This window comes from Eupeodes corollae, chromosome 1 (assembly GCF_945859685.1).
Source record: "Eupeodes corollae chromosome 1, idEupCoro1.1, whole genome shotgun sequence".
Taxonomy (NCBI): domain Eukaryota; kingdom Metazoa; phylum Arthropoda; class Insecta; order Diptera; family Syrphidae; genus Eupeodes; species Eupeodes corollae.
Window position 1 is genome coordinate 87173771 of NC_079147.1, and position 20806 is coordinate 87194576.

A 20806-nucleotide genomic window follows, 5' to 3' on the forward strand; every position below is an offset into this window, starting at 1 on the left:
CATCTCCGGAAACCGTACACGATGGTGCATAGGCGTATTAGAAGCCCTATGCCCCATAAGTTGTTCCCAACGGACTTAACAGGTCGGAGGACCTAAGTAGTAAAGAAGTAAGTACGCGAAAGACCGTGCTTATGCAGAGAAACATTTAACTCTTAAAAAGCAACATTCGTCAAGTTATTAGATACCGCCCCATATGTGTCTTAAAGTGGTCGAAAATTACATCAAAAGAATCGGTGCTTGGAACTTTTCGCGTGGTGGTCATTTAAATAAGGTAGTGTTTTACGAATAATGTAAACGTTCAAACTTTTTCATAAAAAAGGAATATCATGAAAAAAAATGTGTATGTGTTTTGTTTACGTTTACTTTTGAAACCGTAAAATGGATAATAATTATTTTTAACGCAGAAAATGAAATCAATAGTTACCCATAAAAAAATCCTTAAAATAAACGATTCCCATAAAACAAATAACATGAATAACTAAATAAATAAATAAGGTGGCGCAACAGTCCTTTGAGAACTAGGGCCTAGTGACCCACAACTGTGAACCATTGCTTTGAGCGAGTCATGTCAGTGATGTAGGCGACCTATAGTTGTGTGCCGAAACCGAACGCCGAATTTGAGAATTTTCTTTTCATGACAACAATCAGGCTTATTGCTTACATGATAAATGTCAATTTCAAAAATTGTTATTTACTAAAAATGGCGTAAAGTCTTACTTTGAGTGGAATATAATTTTTTTTGTGAAATATGTAACTCTTCCTTATTACGTAACTGTAGATACCTGTTTTTAAGACGATACAAATAGTTTTTCTCTCCTTCTGAATTGGGTGTTATTTACAAGGCTCATTATGTTTTACGCTTTTGCAACTGACTTAACCCTTTTGAACACTATTGAACTAAGAGTACATTCAAATTGATTCATTATAATATAATTTCAACAACATTTCTTGTCTCAACTTTTTTAACCAACGTCATATTAACGCATTATGATATTAGAGTAATGGCTAGGTGAATTCCTTCCCTCAAGCATTTGAACCGTAATACTTGCGCCTCCAAGAATGCCCTTCCCTTGTTTGTTCTGGCAAGTACAGAGATTTGTTCTTTGGCCGTACTACGCGAATGTGGATTGTCTTACCAAGTTCAGTCTTTTTCAGTCATAACAATATTCAGGAATTAAAATCCAATGTGCATCGACACCTCCTTTCAAAACATCTCTCCATTTCCTAATACTCACAATGTGTTTTGACATAGTAAGGAAGCCAAGAACACCTTCGAAGTTTTTAGTGCTTTTTGGGTCCAAATTTCCTGTAATTGTTTAGAAAGTTGAAATATTTAAAAGTTATATCTGAAAATGGCGATCCGAAATATCTGTTCACTAAGCCATATGCGTATTTTATTGATTTTGTTAAAAATTCAATGTCCTCTTTTTTTTTTAATAAAATTCGAAATATGAAACACTATTTGCTTAAGGGTGGATACGGATTTTTTTATCGGAGACTCAACTAGAAGATGTCTTCAGCAGGAGCTTGTATTTTTTGTGATCATCGGTACAACTTAAAAATTTCAAATGTCTTCTACCATTACCTTCCTAACAAGACTATAAATCATTTTAGAAATTTGTTTTGTGCAAAACATTAGCGTTCCTCAGGTCTTGAGATTAAATAGTTTTCATTATAATATAACAGGGCTGACTTTGCTCATAAATTGACAAATAGCTTGGGTCCAAAGTTAAACATTTTTGATATATTTATGGCGCTTAGGAACCACAATTTAATTGGAAAAATAGTAAAGCCTGTATATTTGTATTTTAAAATTTTTTTTTATAATATTTGGTCAGAGTGTAAATAGATTCTAGAACCATTTTTTTGGAAATGCCTTTTCTCGAAAAGTTCCAGATGCAGAGTAATTGTGTGCTCTCAACTAACTAAAAAGGCTTGGCCCGCAAAACAAGTTGTCAAGAAAAATGTTGAAAGAAAGATCGCGGACACTGTTTGGTAATTGTGAGCATCTTCGTCAGATGTGCGGCTACATTTCCAAACAAAGATGCATATATTGAATCAACCTTCTGTAATTTTCCTTGATAGATTTCAAAACTTACCATCAGGTACCCGTCGGGAGAATTAACATACCAGGCTTTGAATCCGAATCCGGATTGGCTTACCTCTGATGAATTGCCTCATTGGATGCCTGCCAAAATACTTGATCATACTTTCGTCATAATCAATATCTTGAATCGGCACGAAATTTGAAATTTGTCATACATTTATTTTTTTGACGGTGTTCATTAGTGTACGTAGCTTCCGCACCTTGTCAGAAGAATCGAAATCCGCATCATTGTCAGCACAGTGTATATATTTTAATATGGATAAAAATCTATTTCGGCGCATAGCGTTGCTGACCATTTTATCATGTCAGACTTCTGATCCCACTAATGACTACAGGAAGGTAGAATATTAATGCCACTTAGAATTAAAATTCCAATTTAAATTCTTCGACTGTTATGGGAGCAACATCAGTTTCATTTTTTTGACACATGTATTTTTGTGTTTCTTCTCGTAAATGCTCCCAAAATTTTTCATCGTAAAACTCCTCGAAAACTTCAGTTGGTGTTTTGTTTCTATAGGCTTCATAATCTGGGAGTGGAAATTCGGTGCTTTCCGAGTTTTCAAAATCACCTTCTACCCACGAGAAAGTCAGTCTCGTTTTCTTTTTCTCCATCCGAGTTTTCAACCATTTTGAACTCTGATCAGAAAGATTTTGCACCGGTGTTGACGTTGATGGCTCATCCCGAAATTCTGCTTGGATAATTTCATCCGTGCCAACGACTATTTGGTTAGAGAAAATGTATTTCCGCTGGAGCTAGCAGTTGTTTTCCAGGTAAGTGTCGAATGTCCTCGACCTCATCTTCCTCGTTGTCGGACTCTTCATCGGTGAGAACACAAGGCTCAGGAGGATCGACATAAATATCAACAGGAACATTGCTCTCAGGTGCATCCGATAATAAGATACACAGTGCATCCTGCAGGAAAAATCCAGGTCTGCAAAGATTTATTGGAATAATACCTATAAATTCTCATATACAAAACATGCAAAATAATAGCACATCAATATTGGCCCAGTGATGCCATACGGCATCACTCATAAATGTGGTCTTCCCCACTACACAAAAACCAATATACTCGGTGTTTTTCTATCTTGTCTTAGGTGAAATAATATATTTAGATACTAAAATAATGAAACAAAAATACCGTAGAAATGGAAGTTTTGGTTACTTACGCAAGCGATTTTCGCAGAGACTCTAGATCCCCGCATTGTTCCATTTTTAAAATAAGAAGATTGCGAAGAAAACTTTATTTTTAAAAGCTACAAGTTATGAAACAACAATTTTTTTTTTAAATGAATAGCAATATTTTTTTTTTGGTATGAAAGCATTGTTTTTCAATATGTCACTCTTTATTTATAATATTTGTATACAACTTTATTCTAAAAAACATATCTTCCTGCTTAATTTAAAGATTCTACTGTTTTAGGAAGTGTTCCATAATTAATGATTTGAGTTAGGTAAAATGGGTGTCCTCTGCAATCATCTTAAATGTCGCAGTGTCTAACTGTAATAGTTTTAGAGTTAGGGGGGATCGAATGTTGAAGTTCAAATCACAATATATATTTTGCGCATAATTTTTATTAGTTTTAACCAAATACAGCAATACGATCCAAAAAACTATCTCCGTACGAACATTTTGAATACAAACTTAGACAGTCAGCACCGAATTTCCCAGCTTTGAGAGCTTCTCGATAGACTGCATCTAAATCATCTTTTCCAGGGCTTAAATAAAACAATTTTTAACCAAACCATAACACACTTCTTCAATTAAAAACAAATAAATATGTAAATTAGAACTTACGTGAGAATTACATTCATAATTTGCGAAAATTCGTCAACATGCTCATCGACTTGTGCATTTTCACATATCGATCGCAATAAACACTCACGCCCATTTCGATCATTTCTGTTCATAAATTCCTCCAAAGCAGCATAGATAAACATTCTCGAAACATCAGGTTTAAAATATCCAAATTTATCAAATTTTTCACGCATTGACCTTAAGCCTTTCTCATAGTATGGGAAGCCCCAATTATTGTTAATATATGAGTTAAGTGGTTTTGTTGGTAAATCGTATTGAGTTTGTAAAGTTCCAATACAGTTGACTTGTCTCCAGTGTACATGATCTTCAAGATACAACGGCCAAATTCCTGATGCTGAAAACTAAAAGAATTTCAAATGTTTTTCAAAAAATGTCTATAAAACAAAAATAAAAATAAAAATAGACAAAAATTACCTTAATTGTCCCACCTTGATAGATAATGCTTCGTTTTCGTCGAAGATTTAAAAATTCTGTTAAATTTTGAGAAGCCAACAAGTCTTGGATTAAAATAAAAATAATGATGGAAGCGATTGCACCTGAACTCATTGTCAACAACATCTTTTCGAATTGATTTCAATTGAACGAGTGATTGACATGTGAAGTGATTAGTGTACTTAGTGCAATGACAAAATATGGTTAAGAAAATGATAATCAATTATAACACAAATCAGTTTTGGGCTTTCAGAATTTATGTTTACAATTCTTGTTAACATACTGATGATTCAATCACAAACAGTCAAGTTGATTTTTGTAATTACAGAGGCGCTTTTATTCCAAGCGCACTTTGAATTCCAGTCTTGGGCGCTAAATAAGAACCCCTCAGTAACAAAATTGTTTTATCTAAAGAAATGCAATTATTGTTGGAATTCCATATAAAAATTGTATTAGCATTAGTTTTGAGTAGTCTTTGTTTTCGTCAAACTATTTAAATGCAATTGTAAAAGTTGTCACAAGTCTCACAATGAACATAAATAGTAAACCTTAAAATAAAGTATTGAAAGCTGACACTTAATGTCAAATTTTGTAGCAGATAAATTCCCTTAAACCTTTATCCAACGATTTTGATGCTGAAAATTGTAAAATTTAATTCAGTTGTGATTATTTTGAGTGTAATAATTAGACGAGTTCAGAAACAAGATACGAGTACCTATGATATCTCAGAAATCTAACTGTTATAATATCATTTAGAAATAACTCCAAGAACTGAACACGTCTAACTCGTCACTCACCATATCTGTCAAATGATTTTGTTTGTCAAACGTTGTGACAGGGAAGTCAAAGCTTACAATATTTATAATTGGCCAGTTTATATTTTTTAGATCTCAGAGACTTATATGTTCTCATAAATTAATATAAACAACATTTCTTATACAAATTTCTCACTTTTACTTTCAGAAATAACAGGGTGGTTTTGTTAGAGGTAAACAGCCTCAAAGTTGAATAAAACTGAAGTGATTTTTACTTCCCACATTTTGAAACCCAACGGGAAGTATTGTATTTTAAAAAAAAAATATCGAATATGAAATTTTAATCAAAAATGACATTACGAAATTACAGAAGTCGAAAAAAGTGGGTCCCCGATTCCGTCCGTCCGTCTGTCTGGCATCGCCCCTGTAGCCCGAATCATTGGGTCAAATGAGTTCAAACTTGGAAGTTAAGTTTTTAAGCAGCTTCTCGTTGGGGATTTTTAAATTTGTTTTAAGACTAAAAATAACAGTCGCCATACACATTTTTTGGTAACAAATCGGAAATTCGAAGTTTCTCAAAAACGAATCGATAGACTTTTATTAAATTGTCTTTAATTTTTTTTTCTTAACTTGATTCTTTTGTATCTTTAAGTAAAAAGAATAGAAGAATATTTTTGTATTGCTCCAGGTACCCCCATAGAACTGTCATTTTGTTTTTAAGATTTTCAAGAAGTAATGAACCGATAGTTTTTTTTCTGCACAAGTTCTAATATTATATGGATTTTTAAAAAATATAATTTTTGTTTTTCCAAAATTCGATATCTCGAAAATAAGTCAATTTTTTTTATCAAAATCAAATGCAAAGCTTGTGTAATAAGCTTTAATTACTAAAAATATTTCAAAACTAGAATTGAAAAATGTAATAAAAACATTTAATAAATCATTTTTGTGTGATAAATTAAATGGCATTACCATTTTTGAACACAAGCTTATATTATAGGTACATTAACACCATGACCCAGCCATCTAAGCCGTTTGAATTTAATTCTGCTAACTAGGTCAGTGTCGCTGTACAACCCCTACAGTTCGTTGTTATATCTTCTCCTCCATTCTCTATCAATGCGTATGGGACCAAAAATCAACCAAAGAATTTTTCTCTCAAATTAATCCTAAGACGCTCTCATATTTATTTGACAGGGTCCAATCCTAAGCGCCATAAATGAGAACCGGGATCATGAGTGTCTTATAGATGGTGATTTTAGATGCACGAGAGAGGATTTAACTTCTCAATTTCCTTAAGTCCAAAGAAGCAGCGATTTGCAAGAGTTATTTTTCGTTCGATTTCAGCGCTGATGTCGTTGTCTGTGTTAATAACGGTGTTTAGGTAGACAAAGTCATTCACTACCTTAAAGTTATAGCTGTCTATGGTGACGTTTTGTCGAACAAGTCGTTGTTCAATGTCCTCTAAAGAGATGGTGGGTATCAATTTTAAGCTCCTGGGTTTTTTCCAAGATCTGCCGTAGTGTGAATATTTGGCCGACTTTCCTGGTCTGAAGCCACACTGATAAGGACCTATCAGGTTGTTGACGAACAGCTTTCGACGTTCACATAATACGGCAGAAAGGATCTTATATGCAATGATAAGGAGACTGATGCCTCTCTAGTTGGCACAATTTAGAGGGTCTCCTTTTGTATGCATCGGGCAACTATGCTGAGATTCCACTCATCGGACATGCTTTCCAACCATATTTTGCAAATCAGTTGGTGCATGCTCCCTACCAATTCATCGCCTGCTGCTTTAAATAGTTTGGCAGCGATGCCGTCAGCTTTAGCAGCTTTGTTTGACTTCAATTAAGATATAGCTATCTTCACTTCGTCTAGATCATGTAGGCAAAATTGTTGGTCTGCATCGCCTAGGTTGAGTGGTTCTATCTCCCTTACATCGGAATTCGGTTCGTCAGCGCCATTATATAATTTGGAGAAGTGGTCTTTCCATATTCTCAACATAAACTGCGGTTCTACTACGATGTTCCCCTGATCGTCGTTACAGGCTTCGGTTCGTGGCTGGTAACCTTGGGAAGTTTTTTTTTACCTTTTGGTAAAATTTACGAACCTCGTTCCTGCTGTGACATCCCTATACCTCCTCGATCACGCGCTTCTCGATCTCTCTTTTTTTCCATCTAAGAAGCCGGTGTTCCTCTCTCCTCTTCTGCTCGTAGAGCTCGCGAGCACCTCTGGTCCTTCTGTGCACCGCCGTTTTGTATGGGGTTTCGCTGTTGTGGCCGTGTGAAACCTAGCACTTCAAAAGCCGCATCTCTGATGGCCGCAAGGCAATGTTGCCACTGGTTTTCAATGCTTAATGAAGGCAGCATAGGACTCCTTAAGAGGTTATTAGAGACTCGATCGGAAAAGGATATGGCAATCTCTTGCGATTGTAGCAGTCTAACTTCGAAACTTCTTACAGTACTTCCTTGTTTTGGCTTGGACCAAGATATCCGTAGCCGTACCTTGACTACAACGAGGTAGTGGTCCGAGTCCATTTTGGCCCCTCAGAAAGTTCGGACATCCTGTATATTGGAGAAGTGTCGTGCATCGATCGCAATGTGTTCAATCTGGTTGACAGTTGATTGATCAGGAGATTTCCATATCCCCTTGTGGATATTGAGATGTGTGAACTACGAACAAGCTACCAGAAAGTTTTCCGTATCCGAGGGTTGTTGGTTATTCGCAACAAAGGTATTTTAAGTGGTCAGGAAGTCACTCCGACGGCACAATCCCCAACCTGGAGAGCCAGGTCCTTAGTGTAACTCCAAGGACGTTGAGTCGGATAAACCACTCCTTATGGGCCTGGACTCCGAATAAGTCGTTGAAGCCCTATAAGATGTTCACTAAGAAGTTCAACCTTACTGGAACTGTAGACTGTAGCCACCGTTGATTCCATCTCGAGAATTCGGTCGCTGCCGTCTGGATAAGGAGAGTAGCCTTAGTGGAAACACCTCTCCCTTCTCTCTCATTTGCTGCCCCCCAACAACTTTCACCTGGGGTAAGAACCCAATCTCCAGTTGGGGTACTAGGCACCCGATGTTAACGGCGGATAGGTGAGAGTAGGAGTTGATAAACACAGGTGGGTTTTGAGAAAACCTGTGGACGCTTGTGTCCTTTTGAATGCACATGTCTACCATTTGAACATTTGGTATATAATTTAAGTATACACTCGGGCTTTCGACCGCCATTGTTGTCTCGGACGCAGTCTAATTTAGCGGTCGAATTTTTGATGTCTTTTCCCAACTTTTGGGGCCGTATATCAGCACTAATGATGCGAATGTGGTCCTCCTAGTTGTGAATAGGACTTGTCGGCTTATCAGTGTGGTATAAACTAGCGGCGTCACTTATGTATCCTCACTTAAAATAGTCAATCTACGCCTAATGGCACTATCTTGTCAATTCACGGGACCGTAGCGTGAAAATATGCGGTTGACAAATTTTACCTTAAATAAATCAATTTAGGCACATATGTTGCGCTCGCCGTCTTGTTAAAGCAAAAGGTCCTGCACATCATGGATGTTCAATTTATAAACGGAAAAATAGGAATCATGGTTTTGTAGCGGTCACTTTTCACTGTAACGTTCTGGGCAGCATCTTTTTAAAAGAAGAACAGATCAATTACTCTACCAACCACGTATGATATGTGTTTTTAACGGAACAGCTATTTTCAAAATAGTTTTTCACAATTCGGAAGCGTTGTTGAGGCGTCAGTCTATTCGAAGTGCCATATCAAACTTGAAATAAAAAAGAGGCTGGAATGCGAAACACACTGATAACCTCCTATCCCGTCTGTCGATTTGTCTTGCTTAAAACTTTAACAAAATACTTATTACAATATTTTGTGTGAGGTTAATAATTTGAATTCAATATCTTTCTTTGTTCTCTTAATACTTAATTCCAAAACCATTTCTTGTTAGATTTTTGTTGTTTTTGAAGGCTATTTTTTGAAAAGGTTAACTAAAAATTACTAACAATATTTTCTATTATCTATTTTTGTTTAAGAGATTTTTAGTCAAAAACAATTTTAGTAGCATTTCTTAACAGTTTGTATTTACCATGTAAACAAATATACAGATTGGATTTGTCTAAGAACATTTATCGCAGAATGATATCATTTTAAAGTCAATGCCTTCATTTATTTAAGAGATATGGAGAATGGAATATCCATTTGTAACAACTTTGCGTACTATTTTTTTTTTCTATATTTTCTATAAGATGAAACTTCTTTGAAGCCATTATTTTAAATTTTTTAAAAGATATTTGAGTCGCAAATCACTTTTTACCAACTTTTAGAAATGTTCTGTTAGGTTTTTATTTTTTGGAAAAACTGTCAATTCGATCCTTTTCACAATTTTACTATATGTTGAAAACTATATTTTATTAAGGTGAATTTAGTTTGAGCCAATGTTACCAACTTTAGAAATGTTTTCTTAAGGGTTTTTATTTTTCTTAATAAAAATTCGATATTTATTTACATTTTGCCAAATGTCAAAAACGTGATTCTCCCTTGCATACAATTATTTTGGAGATAATTTTTTTTTTTAATTTTCGGACTAACCAAAATTTCCTGAATTTTAAAAATTGCTAAAAAATTGTAAAAAACAACTGACTCAATTTTCTTGGTAGTCCTTTCTGCATCATTATTTGTACGATAAAATGTGTTTGCAGTCGTTATCTCTACTGGTTCTTCAAATATGGAGTACGAAGAAAGCTTGCCGAACGTACGGACGTACTAATGTACGTACATACGCACGCACAGACATCTCTTTTATTTAGATTCTTGGGAATTTGAAACATCGAGAAATGTCAAAATTTTGATTGCGACTAATCGGACCGATTTTATCTAAAAACTTAATACGGGGAGTTAATAAACTTGAAAGCTGATAAATGGCAGTTAGTTAAAATAGAGCTCCCAACTTTAAATTATATACCGTATATCGTAAAAACAAACGTTATTTTGTCCTGCCCTCTAAATCTGAAATCTTAGAATTAGAAACGGTCTTAATTATGGTTTGTAATTTTACTTACCATACTTAGAATCTACTTCACTTTTCTAAGCATCCAGTAAATGACCTGCGTAACTGTAGTGTTTACATTAACTTAAGCTACAATATTAGTTCTAAAAGCGGTCTAAATATACTAAATCAGTTGGTTAAGGCTGTCTGTCAATTATTTCTCGTTAACCAAGTTTAGACAACCTTTTTCTTTAAGTTTTAAAATTTCAATAATAGTTTGGTGTCGTAAAACTTTTATGCAACAAGTTCACTTGCCCTTTCCTATTCCAATGAAATAACAATTGTTTTAATTGCAGCGATATTAAAATATTTCGTCCATTTAAAATCATAAAGTAAGTAATTATATGTTTTTTTTTTCTTGAAATTATTAACCCTGATACTTTTTTCTTTGTTAATATATCAATTACAGAGAACAATTCTGTTGTGGATTAGTCATACCAATTGTTTACTGAAAATCATTACAACTATTTTGTTTTACATTATTTAAATTTTAGGTCGTGTGATTCATTGTTCTTCTAGTTTGAATTTAAAATAAAGCTTTTTTTTAGGAATACTTGTAGATTTCAGTAGATTTAATTATTGAGTTTTTTATAAAGCAATTAACGGAACGTTTTTTATTGTGAGCTTGTTTTTCTTTTTATATAAACTGTACAACAATTGTCTATTTCAGAGTAGAGGAACTGAAGAATTTGCTATTTTTGAAACAAAAAAAAAATCATTGGATTTGGAACGAAAAAAAAGGGATTGCCGATCTCAATTTCTTTTCCTGGTGATATTTCTTTTATATTTCTCACTTTGATTAAATTACCTCCGAACAAAAACACGATAACGATAGGAAACTTTTAAACATCATTTTGCAAAAAAGTCTTCATATCAACTTATATTGTTACAATATTTCTGTGATCATTTCGAACGTGTATAGACTTGGTAAATTTGATATAACCAGGTTCAGCCAAAATAAAAGACTTCTCACGTGTTTAACTAAATCTTTTAAAAGCAAATTTAGACCAAAGCAATTTATTGTTTTTATTGCATAGATCTAACAAAAAAATATCCTAAGAAGATAAATTACAAGGATGTTCAAATGGTAGACATGTGCATTCAAGAGGACACAAGCGTCCATAGGTTTTTTCTTAAAACCAACCTCTGTCTATCAACTCCTACTCTCACCTCCACGTGGTGAACATCGGGTGCCTAGTACCTCAACTGGAGATTGGGTTCCAACCCCAGTGGAAAGTTGTTGGGGGCAGCAAACGAGAGAGGTGGGGAGAGGTGTTTCCACTAAGGCACCTCTCCTTATCCAGACGGCAGCGGAGGAATTCCCGAGATGGAATCAACGGTGGCGTCTACAGTTCCAGTAAGGTTGAACTACTTAGTGAACACCTTATAGGGCTTCTTCGACTTATTCGGAGCCCAGGCCTGTAAGGAGCGGTTTTATCCGGCTCCCCATCCTTGGAGTTATACTTAGGATCTGGCCCTCCAGGTTGGAGGTTGTGCGTCGGGGTGACTTCCTGGCCACGTAAAAGCTTTCAAAGTTGCGAAGCACCAACAAGCCTCGGATACGGACGGATTTACTGTTGACAACCAACGCAAACGAATAAAGGACAACGAACTTCGGATATGCACGTGGAATGTTAGGTCCCTTAACAGACCACGTGCGGCCGAAGAATTAGCGGAGGCCCTAGAACGATATAAAGCAGATATCACCGCCATCCAGGAAATACGATGGGATGGGCCGGGCAAAAAGAGGATGAAAAACTGCGATATTTACTATGGTGACTGCTACCACGAAAACCAACAGCGCTTATTTGGATGCGGATTCGTCATTGGAGCCAGACTTAGGCAAGAAGTCTTGAGCTATAGGTGCATCAATGAGCGCCTCATGACCATACGCATCAAGGCTAAATTCGGCAACATTAGCCTGATATGCGCGCACGCCCCCACAGAAGAGAAAGACGAAAACACCAAAGATATGTTCTTCGAGCTCTTAGACAAAACATATGAGCAGTGCCCTAGCTACGATATTAAAATAGTCCTGGGCGATTTTAATGCCAAGCTAGGAAGGGAAGACATCTTTGGTGGAATAATCGGGAAAAACAGCCTGCACGACAACACTTCCGATAATGGATTCAGGCTCATAGATTTTGCTGCGGGGCGAAACATCATGGTAGCCAGTACGCGTTTTCCACACCTCAACATCCACAAAGGAACTTGGACTTCTCCAGATCAATCTACCGTCAACCAGATTGACCATATTGCGATCGACGCCAGACACGCTTCCAGCATTATGGATGTACGAACTTTCCGAGGAGCTAACATCGACTCGGACCACTACCTCGTTGTAGCCAGGGTAGCACTTCGGATTTCCAGACCCAAGGCAAAACAGGGAGGTGCTGGGAGAAGATACAACGTCGAACGGCTACAATCGCCAGAGATCGCCAAATCCTTTTCCGACCGAGTGACAAGTAACCTCTCTCGAAGTTCTCTGCCGCCAACACAATGTATCGAAAACCAGTGGCAACATTGCCAAGATGCTATCAGAGAAGCCGCCTCTGATGTGCTGGGTTTCAAACAGCCACCAACAAGGAACCCCTGGTTTGATGAGGAATGTCGGCAGGCAAATGCAGCCAAACAAGAGGCACGCAAAGCGGCGCTGCATAAAAGGACGAGAGCTGCTCGGGAGCTCTATGAGCAGAAGAGGCGAGAGGAACGCCGACTTTTCAGAAGGAAAAAGAGAGGGCATGAGAAGCGTGCGGTCGAAGATGTTGAGAGGTATAAAAGCAGGAATGAGGTTCGAAAGTTTTATGAACAGGTGAAACGAAATTCACAGGTACATAAACCTAGAACCGAAGGCTGCAAAGACGAAAGTGGAAACATCATAGTGGAACCGCAGTCAATGCTGAGGATATGGAAGGACCACTTCTGCAGACTGTATAACGGCGACGAAGAACTGAATCCCGCTGTCAGGCAGGATGACCCATTCGATATAGACGACGAAAGCCAACAATCCCGTCCTCCCGACTTAGACGAAGTAAAGATTGCCATATCTAAGTTGAAGTCTAATAAAGCCGCTGGAGCAGATGGCTTGAATGCCGAGCTCTTTAAAGCAGCTGGAGATAAGTTGGTTAGGAGCATGCACCATCTTATCTGTAAGATATGGTCGGAAGAAAACATGCCCGATGAATGGAACCTCAGTATTGTTTGCCCGATCCTGAAAAAAGGAGACCCTCTAAACTGCACCAACTATAGAGGAATAAGTCTACTTAACATCGCCTATAAAATCTTATCTGCCATAATATGTGAACGTCTTAAGCCCATCGTCAACAACCTGATAGGTCCTTATCAGTGTGGTTTTAGACCAGGAAAGTCCACAGTTGATCAAATATTCACATTACGGCAGATCCTGGAAAAAACTCAAGAGCACCAAATCGACACCCACCATCTTTTCATCGATTTCAAGGCCGCATATGACAGCATCTACAGGGACGAGCTGTATAGAGCCATGTCTAGTTTTGGCATCCCTGCCAAACTCGTGCGTTTGTGCAGGATGACCATGGAGAATTCACGCTGCTCCATAAAGGTTGGAAACAACTTAACAGAACCTTTTGATGTCAAAAAAGGTTTTAGACAAGGTGATGCGCTGTCATGCGATTTTTTTAACATCGTGCTTGAAAGAATAGTGCAGAGCTCACACGTCAACACTAGAGGCACTATCTTTCAAAAGTCTGTCCAATTACTGGCATATGCTGATGACATTGACATAATCGGAAGAACTCAGCGTGATGTCAATGGGGCTTTTGTGAGTATTGAGGCAGAGGCGGCAAAAATGGGTTTAACGGTTAATGAGGGCAAAACAAAGTACATGCTGTCGTCTAGAAAGGACATACAACACCGACGTTTTGGACAAAACGTCACAATCGACAGACGTACCTTTGAGGTAGTCAAGGACTTCGTCTACCTAGGCTCCGCTGTAAACGCAGAAAACAACACCAGCGCTGAGATCAAACGCAGAATAACTCTTGCTAACCGCTGTTTCTTTGGACTAAGAAAGCAATTGAGTAGTAATGTCCTCTCTCGAGGGACCAAAGTGTTGCTATATAAGACCCTTATCATCCCCGTCCTGCTATACGGTGCAGAAGCATGGACCATGACAAAAGCGGATGAAAGCACCTTGGGTCGCTTCGAGAGAAAAGTTCTTCGTGTGATCTACGGTCCCGTATGCATCGAAGGGGAGTGGAGGAGAAGATGGAACGACGAACTGTACGGGCTGTACAGCGACGTAGACTTAGCAAGAAGAGTAAAAGTCCAACGACTAAGATGGCTGGGTCACGTAGAGCGCATGGAAACCAATGCTCCGGCCCGGAAAGTCTTCGAATCCGCACCCACAGGACAGCGCAGTAGAGGAAGGCCGCGGATCAGGTGGCGCGCACAAGTGGAAGGTGACCTCACCCAACTTGGAGCGCGAAACTGGAGACATCTAGCTAGGGACCGAGCTAGATGGAGAAGTTTGTTGGGTGAGGCCCTAGTTCACACAGGACTGTAGCGCCACCTTAAGTAAGTAAGTAAGATAAATTACAAGGTCTTGGCGGCAAATTGTGATGATCAAATCAAAAAATAGCTAGGATTGAAGAATTTGCACTATTCTTGAAGTGATTGTTAGAAATTTCAATGCCTGAAAAAAGTATGAAGTATGTTTTTTTAGTGTCTAATTTAAGTAATTGAAGAACGAGTTCTATGAGCCAAGACTTCTCAGAAAGAAAAAGAGAGAGCATGAGATGCGTGCGGTCGAAGATGTTTAAAAGTTCAATAGCAAAAATGAAGTTGAAACGAAGGCTGCAAGGACGAAAGTGGAAACATCATAGTGGAACCGCAATAAATGGTGAGAATATGGAAGAACCACTTCTGAAGACTGTATAATGGTGACGAAGAACTGAGCTCAGCATGGTGTCAATAAGGCTTTTGCGAGAATTGGGGCAGAGGCGGTAAAATTGATTAATGAGGGCATAACAAAGTACATGCTGTCATCAAAAGAGGACCTACAAAACCCACGTCTTGGTCAAAACGTAAATTGAGTAGTAAAGCCCTCAATCACGCGATCAAAATGCTACTATATAAGAGCCTTATCAACCTCGTCCTGCTATACGGTGCAGAAGCATGGACCATGACAAAAGCGGATGAAAGCACCTTGGGTCGCTTCGAGAGAAAAGTTCTTCGTGTGATCTACGGTCCCGTATGCATCGAAGGGGAGTGGAGGAGAAGATGGACCGACGAGCTGTACGGGCTGTCCGACTGAAATGGCTGGGTAGCGAAGAGCGCATTGAAACTAATGCTTCAGCCCGGAAAGTCTTTAAATTCCTAGCCACAGTACAGTGCAGTAAAGGAATACTGCGAATCAAAACTGCTAGATGGAGAAGTTTGTTGGGTGAGGACCTAGTTCACACAGGACTGAAGCGCCACTTTAAGTAAGTAAGTAAGTAATTGCTTACATTTTTTTTGTAAAATTTGAAAAAATAACCCTCTTCTTGACAAAAATATCGTTTTATCTCTCAAGAAGTTTATTTAAAAAAACAGCCTTGAAAATAAGGCCTGTCATATGTATAACACCGCACCACACTCAGCACGATTCTGATTTGATTCGACTCGCTCCAGCCCACACACAGCACAAATGTCTATATGGTCCGCTTAAAATTAAGAGCAAATTGTGTGAATGGAGACAGAACCGAAATTCCGAATAGACGAAATCTTAAAATCCCTGAAGTATTTATAAAACGACAGTAGGTAAATGTTAAAATTTAAATAAGTATGTTGAGAAAATATATGCTTTTCGTCTTAGAGGATACAAGGATTTAGCTGGAAGATTACCGACCCTTTGTTAAATTACGTTACACTTACTTATTTAAATTAATAAGATGTTCAAGATTCTAATATTGCCTTTAAATTTTTCAAATCGGGTTTTTAAAGTATGCAACTTCGAAAATTTTAAAGCAACCGAAAGCGAAGTTAAAAATTCTACGTAAAAACTAAAATATCTTTTAACAAAATATTTTATGAAGATTTTTCAAAGAACCATTCTCTTCTAGATAAAATTTAACTCATTTTAGTTCTTACTTAGATTTCAGAAATTCCCATTCGTTATGAGTCTTTATTTGACATAATCCTTTCACAGTTTTGAAAAATACGTTTTTGATTTACTTTTCGGTGCTGATTTCGAAACTCAAATTTAATTTTAACTATTTGCTCTACGTTAAAAAATAAAACTTTCTTAACATTATTTTGCATTTTTTAATATACTTGATTTCATAGAATATTGAAAACCGTTTTAACATAAATGGTTTAGATTTTAGGTTTAAATTTTATGAAATACTTTAAATATTTTAACTGAATTTTAAAGAAATGGATTAAAGATTTGGAAAACCAACACAGATTTTATAGAAAAAATCTACTTCACAAATTTATATATCTTTAAAATCATACGCGTTTTTTTCAAATTTTAACAAAAAGTATTTCAAAGACGGGACGTGCAGTCGTATTGGAATAAGGCAACCAAAACCCATTTAAAAAGTGCAATTTTATTGCCACTAAGAAAACTTTGTCGACTAGTGTCTTATTTTCATGATTCTGTCCGCCTCTCGAATCTTCAATTCAGTGCCTAAGAATTTGTATCTATTGGATAAGAAATAAAAAATTTAAACTGGCCATTTAAAAACTGTAATATATTTAAGCTGAAATCTTTTATAACATTATATTTTTTTCTATTGTATACCTTACTCTGAAACTTTGAATTTAATACTTGACTTTGTATGTAGATAACCATCGTTCACGGTTAGCCATTAAAGAAGCTGCTAACTTCCTCAGAGGTCATATCTGCAAATTGACTGACACCTAATGCATAGGTGGTCGCTCCGCGCTCATAAAGCTCATTGTGTTCATCGATAGTTTTAATATTTTCACAGAACGTTTTTTGATGATTTGATTCGTCTTCAGGTGATTTATATGTTTTCTTGTACTTTTCCTGTAATTAACTTATTTAATGAAAGAAAAATCAATGTAATTTTTATTTTATACTGACCTTAAAGCTCATCCAATCATCATCAGTGCAGCTTGTTGCATAAGTGAAAGCAAACACTGATGCAATAATAAGTAAGACTTTAAATAGCTGGAACTTCATTTTAATTCTATAAGTTTTGTTTCTTTTTATTACGAAGCTCAACTTTAAATGTGAACTTGAGCTAGAGTTGGTTTATAATTTGTAGCGATCTGTTAGCCTTGCTGGCTGTTCGTATAATAAAATATTAATTTCATATGAGTTGAAGATTAACGTTAAAATATTGCGCTGAAATATTCCCAGCCATAGCAGTTAGTATAAAAGAACTATAATCAGTGAATCAACGTGTAATTAAGTAAACAGTCGATGATCTCTTATTGTAATTCTTAACAGATTTATATAATATTTATATATATATTTTTTAAATGTACAATAGCTCATGTGTAGATTAAAATACAAAACATTAATTTCTAAAATATTATGTAAAAAGTTCACCCGATCGTTTACCTCACATTTGAGTTTTATAAAAAGAAATTTTGAAGAACAAAATGTTAATTCATTTTATTTATGTATATTGTGTGATTTAGAAGCTTTAAGGATAAATTCTGCTGATATCTCAACTTTTCTTGATATATGTAAATGGAGTGTCAAGTTTATAGTAAATACTTATACTTTGTTTTTGTTTATTTTAAAACTAGATTATGCTTTCATTTTTGTTTATATTTTATGTTTAAATCTCAGTTCTAGGGCATTCAAAGCAAATTCACTTCAAAAAGTAGATTTATTTGATTTTTCAAGATCTTAGAAGTGTTTGCATTCAATAAAAAACAATTTTGAAAGAAAAAAAAAGCACCACCGGGTAGCTAGAACTTGCTTATGTCTTCCAAAAAGTCTGTTTAAAAATGTTGTTCATTATATAAAAATACAGTAGAGTAAATAAATATTCCAACACTCTCCCACAACGCAATACTATAGGTAATTTGAAAATATTAGTTTAATTTACTAAGCCCATTAAATTAACAAATTTCAAATGTTTTACTTTAGCCAGATTCTTAGTCAACATATCGGCCATCATGTCACCCGTGCATTGGTAGTTCAGCTTGATAATGTCATCTTGAAGTAGCTCTCTGACAAAGTGGTAGCGTATGTCAATATGCTTTGTTAGGGGGTGATGCACCGGATTCTTCGCAAAGTTGCTGTGCACCTATATTGTCATTAAAAAGAATAACGTGATTATTTTGTAATTTGATACATAGTTCAATTAATAAATTTCTAAGATAAACTGCCTCCTTACTGGCTTGAGACAAAGCCATATACTCAGCCTCTGTACTACTTAGAGCAACTGAATTTTGTTTTTTTGACCCCCATGAAATCGCAGCACCTGAGAGTATAAAAACAAATCCTGTGTAAGATTTTCTGTCGTCGATGTTTCCCGCGCAATCTGCGTCGAAATAGCCTTTTATATCTTCAATTTTTTGTGTGTAGGCAAGTTTGGCATCACAAGTAGTGCTAATGTAGCGTAGCAGGTGCTTAAGGGCAACTGCATGCTCTGCATGTGGATCAGTATTAAACTGTGAGAGTTTACTTATTGTGTGCACAATGTCTGGACGCGTACAAACTGCCAAATACAGAAGAGCAACAACAACCGATTGATAAGAACTGGGGTCTTCTCTCTTGCATACCGAGTTTGAACACTTTTGCAACTTTGTCCCTGGATCCAGTGGTGTGAGCTGAAGTTTGCAGGTTTCCATTCGCTGGCGTTTAATAACATCCATTATATACTGCTTTTGGTGTATACTTATGGATCCTCGCAGTCCTTGGCGCTCTTTAATTTCATTAATAGACTGTTGATCAGAACATGCGATCATGATATCGTCTACGTAAACAGCTATACTGTTAATTTTTTTTTCTTTATTCATAACATAAAGACAATTATCTCCATTGCATCTCGAAAAACCTATAGCATGCAAAACACTGTGAAGCCTCTTATTCCACTCTCGGCCTGCCTGTTTAAGGCCATACAAGGATTTTAGTAGCTTATATACTTTATTTGGATGGCGGTCATCAGTGAATCCTTCAGGTTGTGACATGTAAACAGTGTCTTCCAAATCGCCATTCAAATATGCCGAAGTCACGTCTATGCAATTATTAGACGAATCGATGAAAAACGTGCAACCGGTGAAAAAGTTTCGTTATAGTTCACTAAAAACTTCTGGGCACAACCTTTTGCCACTAGTCTGCATTTGAATCTATCGATTGAACCATCTGCATTCCTCTTTACGGTAAAAACCCATTTGCAGCCTATCACCTGACTCTTCTCCGGACAATCAACTAACTCCCAGGTATGATTCTTCTAAAGTGCATCCATCTCGAGATCCATAGCTTTTTTCCATTTCGTAGACTACTTAACATTGCTTCTGCAACTGTCATTGGAACAGATGGTGCTTCAACAGCATTCACTTCTTCTACAGAATTCAAGGCTTCCACAAAGTTGAATTGTTTAGCTGGCCGACCAGGTTTTCCTGTACGTAATATTTTTGGACGACCTTGTCATCTAACGTACTCTGCTTCAAGAACCTCATTCTCCTCCTTCTCATCGTCTTCTTCTTCTTTTGCCTGTTGATGTGAAGCTATTAATTGAGGTTGATGTTCAACTTCAGTTATTAGAAATTCGTTTTTTTTTATCTTCAGAATGTTTATAAAAGTCCTCAAAAAATATGACATTTCTACTTTTTTCGACCTTTCTTGTTCTGGGATCAAACAAGCGATAAGCCTTCGATTCGTCAGAGTAGCCGACCATATAATACTCCTTTCCCTTAGCTGAAAACTTTGAACGACCTGGTTTCTTTTCTAATACCACTGCCTTAGATCCAAAAAGTCTGAGATGAGAAATTATAGACTTACGACCTGACCAAAGCTCTTGGGGTGTTAATGTTACAGCTATATTTGTTGGAGACCTATTTCTTAAATAAGCTGCCGTATTAAGGGCTTCTGCCCACAAATACTCGGAGAGCTCAGAACCTACCAGCATTCACCCAGCCATTTCTACCAAGGTGCAGTTGGCCCTTTCCGCCACCCCATTCTGCTGAGGGGTATACTCCACTGACAGCTGTCTCTTTATGCCGCATTGATTTAAGAACTCATTAAATGACCTGTTCAGATATTCCGTGCCGTTATCGCTCCGAAGTGATTTGATTTTGCATCCTCTCTGTAGCTCTGCCATAGCTTTGAATTGCTTAAAAACAGTGAAAACCTCGTCTTTGCTCTTTATAAAATAAACAAAAATAATTCTAGATTTATCGTCTATAAATGTTGGAAAATATTTTGCTCACCCGCATCGGAACGCAGACGTCCGTATGCACCACCTGTAGCAACTCCTTGCTTCGATGTAAGGATTGTTTAGGAAACGGTTTAACATTTATTTTCCCTTTAGCACAAACTAAGCAAACCACCTTTGAAATAACTGAGTTGAAATTCAAACCTACAACCATATTATTTTTCTTCAGCTGCTCAAGACTCTGACTGTTCAGGTGGCCAAAACGTTGATGCCATTTGCAAAAACTATCTACCTCGCTACATAAACTATA

The 20806-nt window shown here is 36.8% G+C and overlaps 2 protein-coding genes across 2 annotated transcripts; both read right to left on the reverse strand.

Moving 5' to 3' along the window:
- Window positions 1-3661: 3661 nt before the first annotated feature.
- Window positions 3662-5027, reverse strand: LOC129943221 (uncharacterized). The gene is made up of 3 exons (XM_056052522.1): window positions 4342-5027; window positions 3907-4268; window positions 3662-3827 (listed from the first exon to the last, which is right to left on the reverse strand). Exons 1-3 carry the CDS (start codon window positions 4483-4485, stop codon window positions 3692-3694), a joined length of 642 nt encoding a protein of 213 aa, XP_055908497.1. The 5' UTR covers window positions 4486-5027; the 3' UTR covers window positions 3662-3691.
- An 11832-nt stretch (window positions 5028-16859) lies between these two features.
- On the reverse strand, window positions 16860-17473 carry LOC129940088 (crustapain-like). Its single transcript, XM_056048332.1, has 2 exons — window positions 17244-17473; window positions 16860-17186 (listed from the first exon to the last, which is right to left on the reverse strand). Exons 1-2 carry the CDS (start codon window positions 17340-17342, stop codon window positions 16998-17000), a joined length of 288 nt encoding a protein of 95 aa, XP_055904307.1. The 5' UTR covers window positions 17343-17473; the 3' UTR covers window positions 16860-16997.
- Between the last annotated feature and the right edge of the window lie 3333 nt (window positions 17474-20806).